At 41.8% G+C, this 15,969-nt stretch overlaps 1 protein-coding gene across 1 annotated transcript; it reads right to left on the bottom strand.

The window, feature by feature from the left end:
- Window positions 1-1,167: 1,167 nt before the first annotated feature.
- mxra5a (matrix-remodelling associated 5a) lies at window positions 1,168-13,337 on the bottom strand. The gene is made up of 9 exons (XM_062414898.1): window positions 13,153-13,337; window positions 12,835-12,964; window positions 11,160-11,550; window positions 9,515-11,022; window positions 9,370-9,481; window positions 6,946-8,427; window positions 4,849-5,767; window positions 4,408-4,734; window positions 1,168-2,758 (listed from the first exon to the last, which is right to left on the bottom strand). The coding sequence occupies exons 1-9, from the start codon at window positions 13,335-13,337 to the stop codon at window positions 1,168-1,170; spliced, it is 6,645 nt and encodes a 2,214-aa protein (XP_062270882.1).
- Window positions 13,338-15,969: the final 2,632 nt, after the last annotated feature.

Raw genomic sequence — 15,969 nt, 5'->3', positions numbered from 1 at the left:
ATCTCATCCAAGATATGTTTCTGGTCCTATATGTCTGTTAGTGAGCAAGGGATGTCAAAAACTACTGAAAAACATTTTGAACATTTGACAAATTGCCATGACTTTTGAACACAATGCACAACCAAATCTAGATGATACATTCAACATGAACTCAGAATGATATCATTATGCCTATAGGTGGTGCTCCAGCAACATAAAAACTATCTGTATTTTGATGATATCTGAACCAAGATGCAGACCCTGAACTTTGTTTTTTAAAATAAAGAATTGAATGCTCTGCAGTGCTGGCAAAGGAGAGCACTCTGGGTGTTTTCTACTTCATTGGAATGAAGTCAACATCACCTTTGAGAGTTCATGCCTTTCAAGTACACTTTTTAGAGTGTTCACTAGATTACATGAGGTGATGGCATAGTAGATCATAGTTGTTACCTGACTGGTTGCTCCAAGCATGGTAGGAGTATTGAGAAGTTTTTTTTTTTATATTGCCAACTTTCCTGAGTGATTTGAAATAAAGATGAGTTGAGAGACATGCCTAAACATTTTATCTAATCTTGGCTTCTCTATGGTGGTTGCAGAGCATAGAGCTAATCACACAACTCTGACCATTCAGTAGTGCAATCACATGTAATCATTTTAATGTTTGTAACGCTATCACTTGGTATAGGTCACCACTGTGCTTAAGTCATTAGCTAAAAGCTGATCATAAGCTTTAAAAACCAATAATTACATTGTATCTAAAATCTTACAGGAACATGGCAACTACATGCAAAAATTCTGATAATAATGCTACACTGAAAAATTGCAATAGGTGAAAAGGAACAATTATGTATGTCAAAGCATATTATTAATTTAGTCTGTTGTCCCCCATGGTTAACATTTCGGTAACAAACATTACTATTAAAAGTAACCAATGCTCTTACATGGGAGGTTCATTGGTATTTCTCAAGTGATTTGGATTACACACAAAATAGTGGAAATGATCAACTACAGCATACAGAATATCATCAATTTATGACCTCTATAGTACTGCAGGTTTCAATCCAGTCATTATTTTATCAGTGTGACAGCAGTTTATACATCTATTAATTAAAAACATTAGCTGCTTTTAACTGGGCAGTTGCTTGGGCATACAGTATGATGATGGACCATGATGAACAGTGATATTCTTCAGAAGACATTGAGAAGTGTAGCTTTAGAGTCAATGCCAATTGCATTCCTGGCTGTGCATCGGTAGACGCCAGCGTCTCTTTTTGTAGGGTTCTGGATAATGAGGGAGCCTTGTGGATGGAGGTACTTGTTTCCAAAAACACGTTGCTGTGCCGTGAAAGCCAAGCGTGTTTTATCAGGTGTTTCCCATGCTACCTCTGCTCTAGGGATCCCAGTTGCTATGCAGTTCAACTGAACAGCGACTCCACGCTTGGCATAAGTTACAGCAGAAGGGCCAGTGGTAATACGAGGTGGGTATGCAATCACAATTACTGACATGGAAAGCATAGAGCTGCCATACTCATTTGCAGCTCGGCAAACATAGGACCCCCGGTCATAAACTGATACTTGCTGGATAGCAAGTGTTCCATTGGACAGTACAGTGTATCGTCCGGCTCTCTGCGGCCTGTTGAGGACGACCCCACTGGGTAATGTCCATGTTAGTCTGAGGGGTTCGCCACTGGCTAGACAGTGAAGCAAAAGACTCTCCCCATTCATGATGCTGACAGGGGTGTTGTATTTGTTGTTAATCTCCGGCTTTCTCCCTGGGGACAAAGTGATGATACGCTCCACAAGTCCTACAGAATTACGTCCAAGGCAGCGGTACATACCAGCTTCAGCAACAGACGGGTTACTGATGATCAAAGAGCCATCTGGCCGGTGGAAAAACTTAGAGGACTGAGCACCACTCAGCAAAGGTGTACCATTGGGTAGAATCCAAGTTACGTATGGTAACATTGTTCCCTCAAAGGAGCAGTTCAAAGTCATGGCATTCCCAACAGTCAGTGATAGGCTATCTGTTTTGGGGCCTCTAATTTGTGGCCTCTCAAAAAGCTCCTTTACATCCAAGTTAACCAGCAGCCTGACCTCCCCTCCTTCATTACGAGCGATACAAGTCAGCTGCCCTGAGTCTGTCTTCTTAGGTGACCGGATTTCCAAGGTACCATTCTGGTGAACTGACATTCTTTTGCTGAGGTACGGTGCAGGGAGGATTATATTTCCTGGTAGGACCCACATGATGCGAGGGGTAGGAGTTCCCTTTGCCACACAATCCACCAACTTCTGCTGATCCTGGAATGCGGCCACCCTAATGACATTTTCAGTGCCTCTCAAGCCATTGATCATTGGAGGTGTTACCATGACCTCCAGCATGGTGACTTTATGGTCTTGTCCTGCACTGTTTCTGGCCGTGCAGGTGTAGTTACCTCCATCGAAACGTTGCACTTTCTGCACCACCAATGTTCCATCATTTAGAACCAGGTATTTGTCTAAGGTAGGGGAGATTACTCTATTTGTTGGGGATATCCATGTTATGACTGGCATTGGTTCCCCTTTGGCGTTACACCTCAGTGACACTGTCTCACCATAGAAAACCTTGATGCTGTTTTGGTCTTTATCCTGGATTTTTGGCAGAGCAGTTGAAACCTTGATCTTGACTTTGACCTTCATCTCATCTTTGCCTAACTGGTTCTCAGCATAGCAGGTGTAGTCACCCTCCTCTCGCATGTCAACATCATTGAAGTACAGCGTCCCGTTGTCAAATACTACATACCTGTATAAAGTTTGGGCAGAGAGGGGGAAGAGAGGAATACAGATAATTACACTTTGATGACTGTAGTAAAGCTATCAGTTAAGAATTATGTGCATTATTGGGATGAGATATAGCCTCAGTTATGCCTTACTTTCTTAATACATAGTTCTTTCCTTAGTGAAGAAGTATTGTCTTTAACTAGACATACAAAACAACTGATAAAACAGTACTGTGTATAACGGATAGCTGTAACTTACATCTCTTCATACCAATAATGTAGGTTCTGTATTTATGTTCAGGGAAGGGTGTTTATAGTTTGAAATCAGCTATACTGTGTCTAAAAGAAACACGTTTGGTTACCCAACCCTAATAAGCTGACATGTATTTACAGTATGTTCCTTGTGTCATACTGGAAGACAAAAAAAATACAGTTGAAGTATGAGGGAGTTTTTGTACTGTAGCAGCACATGCCAAGATTGGTTCTTGAAGTAATTTTCTGTGGAAGTGACAAGTCATTAATCTTAAGGTGGGGAGCTGCCACTGTAGCACAGACTCAGGGAGTAGTTTCCAATAAGTGAGCCCAGTTCTAATTTGATGAGGTAATGGCATTTGGCTGTTTCTAATGAATCTTAAAATGCCTTAATTGATTAATGGCAGGTTTATTGTTAAGTAAGACAAACTAGCAAAGCAAAAGATTTGGATATTGTGGGATCAACCAGCCAATATTGGTAGGTCAGTTCAAGAATTCATTATTCAGTTGAATATAGGTCAGACTGGTTCACCAACAGAAATTAATGTACATGTCAAATCAGTGCAGCCTTACAGCTGGACGTAACTCAGAAACACACTGAATGAAGAGATGTGCTCTTAAACACAATGCAAGTGCTAAAGACATTTGAAATGTTACTACCTTTGCAGTGACTTCACTTTTGGCTGGCTGCTCTCCAAAATCCAAGTAGTTAACCATATTTACAACACATTCAGAAATTCTCACACATCCTTGTTCATTCATTCATTATTACCCCCCAAAACAGATAAAAATGATCCATGCTGCAAAAACAACTATATTGTCTGTTCAGTTCTTTCATTAATTCTGGCTGAGCTAGGATTTAATAAAATGCAACATTTCAGATTCACATAAGGATCTTAAGGTGCTTTAGATCTTTGAGGTAAACTAGGGGCATCAATCATGAGCTACATACCCCAATCTTCTTCATTTGTGTATCAGTGGTGTGTAAGAATTAAGAATTAGTACCCATGCCTTTAGGTAGTTAAAAAGTGACAAAAAGCATCAAAGGTAAAAGGTTGGTTACTGACATTTTTTAGCTTTTTTATCTTAAGATAATTGAATAACGTTGTTTAACAAGACATTAAAATGAGTTTTACACCAGTATTTTTATGGTTTAGGACAACAAGGTGTCAGTTTAATGGAAGCAGAATAATAGTTTGGATGAGTTGGATAAGATATTAGAAACCCTCCTTAGTATACCGTAACACTAAAGCACCAAAGCACTACAGCCTCCACAATGACCATAACGTTGAATACTAATTATAACTATACAACAGAAAGTAGGCAGATTAAGTTTCTTTCTATGTGATACAAGCCAATAGAAATGCCTTCTAGAAGTGAAAGTTTAGTCTAAGATTCACTAATATGAAGCAGCTCATACCTGCGACTGCGCACTACACCGACAATATCTCTCTGTTTGACTGGGTTGACCATGGTGCCGTCCGGCAGTGCCCAGCTGATCTCAGGGTTGGGGAGCCCAGATGCCACACAGTCCACCTTGAGGTCTCCACCGTACACCACCTCCTGACTGGATCGCTGCTGCTTTTGCTCGATCTTGGCTGGCCTGGTCAGTACATTGACCCGCAATAGAACGTAGTCATCACCCATCTTGCTACGTGCCACACACAGGTAGTCACCACTGTCCTTGTCAGTCACAGAATGGACAGTTATGGTGCCATTGGAAAACACCTTGATCCTGGGGTCGAAACTGCAAAAACAGTAGCGATAATGACATTCCGAGGATTTGAATTGAAGTGTTTATGTATTTCAATAAGGATTAAAAATTGTGTGCTTTTGTTAATGCTTGCATTTCTTACCATACCTGTACTGAGCATCTACTAGCTTCTTCGAGGGTGTCCTCCAGATGATTCGGGGCTCTGGCTGACCAGTTGCCACACAGTTGAGCAGCAGCTTCTCCCCATAGATCACATCTGTTCTCTGGGGAGATGAGGAGGAGATGCTGGCCTTGGCAGAGAATGGATTCCTTCTTATACTCAAGATCACTGCTCTTCTGCTGGATGCCACTGCATTACTGGCTATGCACTCATATCTTCCAGCATTACCAGGGCCCAGTCCACGCATGTAGAGGGTCCCATTGGGGAATACGACAAGATTGCGTCCAGTTACAAACTGTGAAGCAGTGAGCTGAACGCCATCAGGTGTGAGCCACTGTATGACAGGTTGGGGAGTGCCTGTTGCAGTACAGTGAATATAGGCAGTGCTTCCCTCTGTGAGTGTTTTGTTCTCATATTGTGTCTGTTGAATCACAGGTGGTAATGCTGAGACGTAAAGGCGGACTGATACTGTGTCTGCTCCTGCTGCACTGCTACCAATGCACTTATAAATTCCTCTGTCTGTGTAACTTGTCTGGCTGATCCAGAGGGTTCCATTACTCAGGACGGCCACATGCTGCTGGGAGGCAATACCTAGTGGAGCAGCAGCCATGTGGACATGGTTAGGGAGTACCCATGTGACTCGGGGGGTAGGGTGCCCCTCCACTTTACACTCCAATTCAGTGTTGCCACCTAGATGCACAGTAATGTCTCTGTGCCGAGGATGAAGAACCCGTGGATGTTGAGACAGGACCACAAGGTTGGCCACCATTTTGTCTGTACCGTACTGGTTCTGGACCATGCACAGGTACTGGCCCCCGTCCATGGGCTGTGTGCTCCTGATGATTAATGTACCATTCAGATGGACCTCAAACCTCTGGACCTTGGTGTTCTGAGCAATACTTGCCCCTGTATGAGTGGAAAGATAGACATGTAAAATATCCAACTATAAGATTATAGAATGAGAACAAACATAACAAAGGTGCCAGATCTTACAAAGAAATGTGTAAAACATGCAGGGAAAAAACCCAATTCTGATTGGCTGGAAGACTTTGACATACAGTCATTCTCCTAATATTCAACTAATACACATAGATCAACTTCCTTTGTTTTAATGACATTTTTTTCCCCAGAGACCTCACCCTTGACTCAGCTTTTACTGGTATAACAACATTTTTCAAGGGTAAAAACAGTGGCAACACAAATTTAATTTGATGAAACAATCCAAATATTGTAATATTTATGACAAGTATCATCATCAGTTCTTTTCTTTTCCACCACCATAACTATGATCTTTTCCTAACCTTAAATAGATATCTATTGGTTTTACACATCAAATTATGTTTACAGGTGTTGAGGAGCACTATTTCATATGTGAAAAAATTGTATAAATCCTTTTGTGGCTCCAGAGAGAGCTTCAAGTGATGTCACTTGTAGTGTAGTTGTATTCATTATTTATTTTGTATTAGCAGTATCAAAAACACTATCACTACCAACATTGTGTCTTGTGATGCTGTTGATCTCGATTGCTACCAAGTTGCCATGTAATAAGCAAGAACAACATCTCCTAATTGTACAGTACATCCAAAGTAATAATATATTTAGCTGTTGACGTATATTTTAATAAATTTAACTGTGAACATAATAATCATAACAATATCTACATAAAATAGCATAGTTTCCTGTGATTAATCTGATCCATATTTTCTTATTTTTATCCTTATTATATACTCTGTACTCTGAAAACATATCCTCACTGACAATAAATCTAACCACAATGGATCCCCAATAAAAATAATGCAAACCTTCCTTGCAAGTTTGGCACACATTCCATAATGTGATAGATATGTAAAAATGTCAATTTATAAATCTTTGGGTCTGCGCTTTATTTTTTAGCTAAAATATGTTCATACAGTCAATGGATAGTGTTGTATGAGCAAGTGTTTTCTGGGCTCTTACTGTACACACTATGTGATATACTGATTTAAAAAATATTTCCATTTTCCATTGTAATTGTAAAGAAGGAAGTGCCAAGGCTGCCCTGAAAATGCATGTAAAGCTGAGTTATGAGGTTGAGTCATACATACCACTAGCGACTTTAGTCCATGACAGGAAGGGCATTGGCTCGCCTACAGCCTCACATGGAAGCTGAGCATCTGTTTCAGCTTTCACAGTAAAAGTCTGGAAATTGCTATTGGTTATCCTTGGCTTCCTTCTTGGAATAGATCCTCGTCCAGGTAGCTGGGGCTGTCTGGACACATCCTGAGTGCTTGTTAGTAATCCCTCTTTGGATAATTCAGGCTGGGTTGCAGTAATTGTTGGGGTTGGGGGGGTTGTCTGCCTAATTGTCTTCCCATTGATCAGTTTTAGAGCTGGGGAAGTTGGATTTCTACTAATAAATAGAACCAGTTTGTGGTCAGGTGATTGGGTTGCAGGATGTGAATTTGATGTTGTCTTAGGCTCTGATGTGGTGATGGGTTGGATTTGTTGGTCTCGAGTGTGGTTGTCTGGGAGGCTGTTGATCCCTGGAGCTTCCTGGGTGTTGGTCAGCAGATAATGGCCTGTTTCAGCACCTCTGTCAGATGTTTTAGGCAGTGTCACATGTGGCCCTACACTAGATAGGATTAAAGGATCAGGACTTGATGAAGTTGCAAAGGGAGGTGTTGTCATGATCGCACTTATGATAGGAGCATCCATCTTACTAGTCAGCATCTCTCCATTTTCCTTAAGATGCTGATCTTCCCCTGACTCACTGCTTGTGGTCTTATTTTGACTAGAACTATGATAAGATCTCTCAGGTACTGTAGGTGTTATTGTGGTAACCTGTAAAGTCTTCAGAACACCCTCAAAAAGCATGCTTGGTGTTGTGATCGAGCTACTTGGACTATATGTGCCAGAAGTTGCCATGATTTCATGTGTGACCAAGGAATCCGCTGAGGTGGATTGAAATGGCAGCGGTGAAAAATGCTTTCCGATCTCTTCAGGGTTTTTGGTGGGTGTGTACTGATAGCCCGATTGATTTTCCTTTAAGTCTGTTTGTACTTGAGTTGCAGTGTGAAAACTCCCAGAGGAACTATCAGACCGTGGCACAGGTTCAAGCTCTCCTGCCATGTCTTCCCTTTGCGTCACCTCTGAGGGTTTCACAGGTAGAAGAGGTCTGCCTGTAAACTTTTGCTGACCGGCTGATGTGAGCACATCCAAATGCTCTAAAGTAGACACGCTCTCTGAGATTCCCAAAGCTGTTTGAGAACTTGTCTTTCTGTGACCTGCTTCTGGAGAGGCTGTAGGAAATGATGGTGCCACTGATGTGCTTTTGAATAGTGGTTTGGCCGAAGGTTGAAGGCTGTCCTTTGTTTCCGGGGGAGAAGCTGGTAGTGAGGAGGGTTTGGTGGCTGCTTCGTCGCCATGCCTGGAGACTGTGCTTTCTTTATGACTCAGTCTGCCTGATGACGCTGCTTGGCTGTCGGTGAATGGAACAGCGGTATTGAAATTGGCTGTTGTAATTTCTAATAGGTCTATTTTTAGCTTTGTAGCGGCAGTGGTCCTGACTGTTGCTAGGGGAGAATTTGCTGGTGTGGTGGTAATAAACTGGGGGGGTTTATTCAGCTTTTGTTTCCTTCTGTTTGGTCTTCTCTTTCGACTCCCATTCCTTCTTCTGGTATCATGTTGTTGAGGGCGTGGGGTTGATTGTTCTTCAAACTCCTTCCTTCTAGTATTAGTGGGTGCAATATTAGTTGTCGGAGATGCTGTTGTGATCATTGCTTGAGATTGAAAATCATTGAGTGTTGTGGCCTTTGACTGAGTATGCGGCTGTGATGTTGCAGTCTGATATTTTCCATTTTCTCCTTGGCTTGGTTCTGGTTCATTTGGGTTGACTGAAGGGATAATTTGACTTCCACTCAAAATGAGTTCTCTGTCATTATTAGAGCTGGAAACAACATTTGGTCTATCGGTATTCTTGCTCCTCTCGGATGCCTTGAACCAATCGTCTGTTTTGACTCCATCAACATCTGTATTTGTGCTATGGTTTTCTTGTAGAGAAAATGTACTGCTGCTACTTGCAGTGTTTGTGTTAGCTTGCCAAAAAGTGACAGCATGTAGGGTAACAGATGTGGTCTGTGGGAGGAAAGATACACTGCTTGAAGTAGTCTGTAGCTCTAAGTTTGTATCACCAGTTGGGTGCTGCATATTGTATGTACTCTGTGTTGTGTGTGGCTTTGCTGTAGCATGCAAGCCACGTGTGTAACTGCTGTTTGATGTCATATCATGTGTATAATGTGTAGTATAGTCCTTAGAAGTCACATGTGTGATTTGACCTTGTGTAATGTGTTTACTAGTTTTCATTTCTGTATGTTGAATTGGAGTGTGCTGTGTTGTGGAGTAATCTTGGCCCTCTTTCTCTTGCATAGTCACGCCATTTGATGATCCTTCAGTATTTTCCTGTGACTGTGTTGTCTGCTCTGTCTCTTTCCTTTTTGTTGTGTGCTGTTCTGGGATTGCTGTCACAGTACTCTGAGCATTTTTGTCCCTAATTTTAGCCAAAATATCTGCCCACTTCTCTGGGTCTATTTTACTTTTTGACACATTAATCCTCCTCCTGTTTTCAACAATATTCTTATTATCCTCAACACGTGATAATGTTGGTTTTCGAAGCACTGGTGGTCTCTGCCTCGATGGATGTACACCCCTCCTGCCTGGAGCCACACCTCCTGGAAATCTCCTTCTCAAAGCATCCAGGCGGCCCCTTGGCGCACCCTCCCCAGTAACCTCAATGTCCCCTGATGCCTCCTCTGCATCCTCTGTTGGGACTTTAATCTTAGTGTTGACCCCTGAAGCTGACTGAGGTCGTGCTGGGAACTTCCTCAAAGGCCTTATCAATCCTTTGCGCCTTACAACTGTGATTTTTGCAGCCAGTGTATCCACACCATGTTGATTCATGGCAATGCATTTATAGTAGCCACTGTCCAGTAACTGAGTCTGTGGGATATGCAAAGTGCCATTTGAATAGACAAATGCTCTGGAGGAGTTGGTTTGGTAACTAACTATGTTGTTGCTTGGTAGAATCCAGTTAATTTCAGCATCTGGGGAGCCAGACGCAGTGCAAGGTAGAGAAATGGGGTTCCCTGCAAATCCTTCAGTAGGTGTAAGTGAAGCATCTTCCCCTGGAGGAGGGCTAGAGGATTCCTGCACTGTCAGCTGGAATGGCAGGACAGCAAGATCTCCATGAACCTTGGCAATGCAGTAGTAAATTCCTGTATCTGCATGGCTGACAGATTTAATGACCAGTCGTCCATCAGTAGACACAGACACCCTGTTGTCTGGGCTGCTATACGGTGCCTCCAACTTGGAGCCGTCTGGCAGCATCCAGTGGATAACTGGCTGGCCAGAACTGTGCACTTTACAGTACATTTGACTTGGGCTGCCCAGGATAGCACTATACACTTCACGTGTCGTGTTTGTTGACTCGATCATGACCCATGTCCTCCTCTGTCTCCGCACCAGCTCCACCTCCAGTGTCTCAGAGAGATGGGTGCTCAGGATCAACTTTACCATCTTGCCTGATGACTGAAGTCTGTTCAGCTGAAGGTCCACAGATGTCTGCATCAGCCATGCTGCCTGGGCCATGATGTTAACCTTGACACCTGTGTAGTACTGAGCATCTTTCTCAGAATCTTGTCTATACACATAGGTTGGATGAGGATCTTTACTGAGCATAATCTCTCTTTGTAAGTGGGCTGGCACATTGCTGTAGTATGCAATTAACCTCCACAGTCTTTCATACTTTTCTCTATCAACAGGACATTCAAGATCCACTGACAACGTGACGTTGGATGCCAGCTGGAGCTGGTTCGCGTGCTCCCAGTTGATCTTGTTAAGCTGTCTAGGCTCACCAATGCTACATTCCAGATCCACCTCATTCCCATGTTCGTCTGACAGGCCCAAGGAGACGTTGCCAAATGGTTCTCTGAAATCCTCTGTGGTCATTACCTCACTCTCAATGTCCTCAGGTGGGGTAGTCCTTTGAGGAGAGCTGATGATGGGATGGCTACAGACCAGGTTCTCCAGAGCCTGGAGCTCTTTACTCTGTAAGTGCCTGGGAGAGGAGCATACAGGACACAGCTGGCCACCAGGGAGTGCCCTGTCCTTTTTACATTTCAAGACACCTGGAGCAAAAAAAAAGAAAAACAACACTGTCAATTAGTCAGTGACCCAGTGTTGTCTATGAATGTTCTGTTTTATAGCTAATTATAACATCTCAGTTTCCTTCTTTACTGTTAGGTGCTGAATTTCAAAATCTGACCTGGTAAGCTTTTATCCCAGTCATGGAGCCATCTCATGTTGCAGTCACAGGTCCATGGGTTTCCATGGAGGAACAGATTCTCCAGCTGAGGCATGGTCACCACCAGCCTGGACGGCAGTGATGTTAGCCCGTTGTCAGAAAGGTAGAGGTGCCTCAGAGTGGAGACATGGAAGTGGCCCATCAGGGTGAAGGTAGTGAAGGTGGCTGGGTGGAGCTGCTGAAGACGGTTGCCTTCCAGCTGCAGCAGTCGCAAGGAGGTTAGGCCCTGGAAGGCATCTGGGTGGATGAACTCCAGTCTGTTATGATCCAGGTGTAACCTGGCCAAAGACCACAGACCCTGAAGAGTGTGTCTGTTGATCTCCCTCAGTTTATTGTAGCTAATCTTCAACATCTACACCAATAAGCAACAAAAAGAGAGAAAGTCATCATTACTAATCACGAAATTATGATTCTCTTGAACGCTGTCACAAATACCCAGAGGCATTCATCTCAAATCTTAGAGCCTAAATGAGACACATACTGAACAGCATATGTAGCACACCTTTATGTAATGTAATGATGCAGAGATATATCAGTTAATATAAGCTTCATTTCAATAGTAAAGATTTGGAACAAGAACTTACAGAACATATATGTATGTGATTTAAGAGGAAAATTAGGGTTCACATGACATAAAAAAGTGTGTAAAAAAACCTTAGATATGTGTTGCACTATTTCTCTGCTACAGTCAGTCATGTGACTGATACTTTTTTAAAATGCTCCTTTAGACTCACTTTTTAAAAATCATTTTTCATGTTTAATTTGCCAATTTAAACAATAAAAGTAAAAGAGAGAGGGACAGGAGTGAAAAAATAACACATTTGCTGTTCCTTAACCCTTTTGTATTCAGTCTCTTCTGAATGGATCAAAGACATTTTTAGAAGTCTTTTTTTTCTCTTCCTGGAAATATATATCATAGTTATACCTGGTCACGCTAGAAACACAATATAGTCATTGTTATAAGGCTTGACACATCCAGTTCCAAATGCAGTGATGATTGAAGTTGGTTGTCTATCCCTTACAGTCCAGTTTCAAAATGTGTAATAGCTATGTTGGTCCATGGCACAAAACCAATTAATTAATTCAAACTGATGGCATTAATGTTAACCTATTGTATTGTTGAGTTATCAAGAACACTGTCACATTTATTTGTTAAGAATTGTTAAATATATATTAGATATGGTAAAAGAAATCCTTAACATGGGGACTGTGAGGAAAATACATTGGCAGGTCCTCTTGTTAGCCAATCGCAAAGCTTCAAAGTCTGGATTGCAAATTGGAGTCATCCCTGTGGTACTTTAAAAGCTACGTTTTTTTTTTTATTGAAAACATCAGTTACATAAAATAACACAAATAACAGAACAGCTCAGATAACTACACTGCACAAAGACAATGATTCCAATAACATGCAACTATGTGGTTTCAGTGACAGCAGCGTCTATAATGCCAAATATATCTCAAAATATTATATTTCACACAGAGAATAAAAGGGATGGCAGTCATTTTGTTTGTTTTCACAGAGAAAAACTTTAGTCACATGACATGATGGATAAAATATGCCTTACACAAGACGTGTAAGCAGCCTCTCATTAATATATATGGGGATTCATTCATTTCCATAATGTATTAAGTGTACCTGCAGTGCCATGAGGTCTCTGAAAACTCCATCAGGCAGACTGTGGATGTCGTTCCCATGAACCATCAGAAGCTCCAGCTTCCTCAAGCCAGCAAGTGATTTGTCTGTGATCTTATTTATGCTGTTGAACCTGAAACAACAAACCGTGGGAGGTAAATAAACATTAAACTCATTCATGAGAGACAATACAGTAGCCTGGGAATTGTCTTGTCAGAATATAAAATCCCTTTGTTATACTGAATTAAGAGTATAATCCCACCAGTGGCGGGAGCAAAATAACAGGCATGCCAAGTCACTGTTGAGGATGCCAAGACTGACCCCAGATTCATCCGTTCCATGTGTTTAGGTACAGCAGCTGGGATGGTGAAGAGGGAGCGGAATGTGCAGTGGAGCTCAGTGGGCTGGGGGCAGGAGCACGGTCGGGGGCAAGGAGCAGAAGCAACATGGGGCAAAATCATCAGCACCAGCAGGGTCTGGAGGACGCACACGGCGGGGAGGTCCATCTTCATCCAGAGGGTTTACAGTCACAGCAGCTGTTCGTTTACTACAATAACAGTAATGTTACCAACACTGGTAGTGTTATGTTACCACTGTGTAACTTATACTAAACTATTACTTTTACTTTTGATGCTGTTAATACTGTTGCTGCCTCGACCAATAGAGTCATCATTAGGCCTATTTTTAGAAGCATTTTTATTATTATAGATACGTTAAAGATACCGGAACAAAAAGTGACAGACAATCAAAAACATACCACTATTTGACATCCATGTGAAAATTATATTAACATTTAAGGTGCAATAAAACAATCCGAGCTCGAGTTTCATCGTTGCCTCCGCCTCCATCACCGCATGAATGGATGAACTTCGGTAAATTACGCACACTGCGCTGCAGAGGAGGTTTCGGGCAAAGTGCTTACTAAATATTTGATAACGTCAGCTCAAATCATTGTAATGAAATAAAGATTGTGCTTACCTCAAAACTTTGGTAGTCTGTTTCCAGGGAACTCCTCATATTCCATTTTAATATAGATGAAATGAAGAAACGCACAGTAGAAGTTTTAATAGTACAAATAGAAGAAAAAAATCCCGCTTTCTTTGAGAAGAAAGACACAAAGTTGGTGCAACAAAGTGTAAAGCATACATAGAGCAAACGGTTGAAAGAGATTTTGATGTTAAATCCCGAGGGGAACAAGTTTTGATCTAACTCCTAAGTGCCAGTGTGCGCTGTGGACCTCCAGTGAGGAATGAGTGAAGCAGCTTCTCCGGCGCGCAGCGGAGACGCAACAGGAGGAGCCAGAGTTTTTCTAGAGGACAGAAGAGGTTCAAGAGAGGTTTTGTGGTGGGTCTGACTAAGAATACAATGCTGCCATACAGCCAAACTTTATGCTTTAAGCTTCTGAGTATAAGAAGTCTTGGTTAGTGGTGAGTCATATTGAAACTATGAGAAAGTAATTAACCCTCGAAAGCTGGCCGTTTGTTTCACGACCAGCTGGATGGGAGATACAGGGAAATCTAAAGCCAAACAAACTGAATAGTAAACTGTGGGATCAGAGCTGCTGCAGACAGGGCTGGAACCAAAGTGTTTGGGGCCCAGAGCTGTACTAAGAACCCTGAGGAGTGATGGTAGCTCAAGCTACACTAACACCATCACTCTTCACTTTACAGAAAACATTTGTCCGAAAAACAACGGAACAAATATTGTGTCTGTATACAGGTCACATGTTTATTATGAAGTGAATACACAGATGTACAAATAGTACAAAGAATGCTTGAATAAATATTGTATGGGCAATAATTTAGTCTGAGTAGCCATGTTTACATCCACAAAACCTCAGTGGGACAGGTGCTGGATACGAAAACCAATACATTGTAACAGATTCAATTAAGTCTTGGACACACTTCCAATCAGTCAGTCATAAATTATATAAAAGGTAAGTGCTTTAGACTAGGATTGTGTATCTCATTCTAGTGTACGGTTACTCCTTTGTATTGTAATATAAATGCAGCAGTGGTTTATGTACAGTATGTGCATGTGGTAGTTTTGAGCTACAGAACACAGTAGCTGAAACAAGCTGTTTCACCTCTCAGAGTGTGAGGCGTCTGCAGGGATTTTCCTGCATGGATGGTTTACAAGTCTTGAACAGTGGGCAGTTTAGCACCAATGATCTGCAGTCCTTACTCTCCAGCATAGCCTGCTTCTGTTCTCTTTGGTGGCCAATCCAACACAGACTGACTCTGACTCACTTCCTGTGGCAGTTAATTTCAGTTATAACTGATATCTGCTGCTACTTCTTGATTATAGCAGATCTTATATGGTCCAATAAAGGTTATTTTTGACAAAATTATTAGGTTTCATCAACTGATGGAGTTTGCTCAGCTGTCAAGATGCAATCACAGTATAGAGCTTCAGTTACATGAATAGTCTACAAATTTGACTCTGTGCTATTACAGTACATTCATTACAGGCAAGTAACCACCCATAGAAAGGCAGCAAAACACATAATACAATGAAATGTCTAGGAAGCTATGTGTTTACCTGTCTCTTTTATGTTCACATCTTCTCTAACCTGAATCAATTTGGCCCCAGAATAAATGAATGGACCCCTTTGTGCTGGTTTCAGGCCCACATGCACCAATAAGAATGGCCAGATCAACCTGTTTTGGGGCCCGGAGGCAAAAATGAGCAGCATGGTCTCTAATTAACCTCCTATTCCCCCAGCTCCATTCAGTGTGTGGAGTTTGAATGTGCTGGCTTCAGGTTTGTTTTGTGGTTATTTTATTTGACACATTTAGGAATATACAATATATGGGCACAAAATTGAAATTGGCATAGTGTCTCTTCAAGACAGAGCCTCAAAAAAGCAGAGCCCACCTTAACACTCTAGGAGGAAAGAATGGGGTAATGTATCAAACAAACAATTGACCAGCCCACCTCTCTATCAACTGACCATTGTCCCCATTATACTATAAGATCTCCTTGTATCTATTATTGTCAGTATGTATTTCAGCAACATCATTGCCCTTGGTCATCATTTTACATTTCAATATATCTCCATCATTGAGTATAATGTACTCTCAACAAGTAGCATAACTGCACAACATAGCCTTGAGGCAACAAAGGGGAAGTCACAGT

The sequence above is a fragment of the Scomber scombrus genome, chromosome 24 (assembly GCF_963691925.1).
Source record: "Scomber scombrus chromosome 24, fScoSco1.1, whole genome shotgun sequence".
NCBI lineage: Eukaryota > Metazoa > Chordata > Actinopteri > Scombriformes > Scombridae > Scomber > Scomber scombrus.
The sequence above is the reverse complement of the archived record's forward strand: the minus strand, read 5'-3'. Positions and strand labels throughout refer to the sequence as shown.

Coding starts and splice junctions, on each gene's coding strand:
- mxra5a (XM_062414898.1), bottom strand. CDS start 13,337: ATGGACCTCCCCGCCGTGTGCGTCCTCCAGACCCTGCTGGTGCTGATG. Junction 9,482..9,514: donor CATCGAGGCAGAGACCACCA/GTGCTTCGAAAA, acceptor TCACGTGTTGAG/GATAATAAGAATATTGTTGA. Junction 2,759..4,407: donor GGTGTAGTGCGCAGTCGCAG/GTATGAGCTGCT, acceptor AACTTTATACAG/GTATGTAGTATTTGACAACG.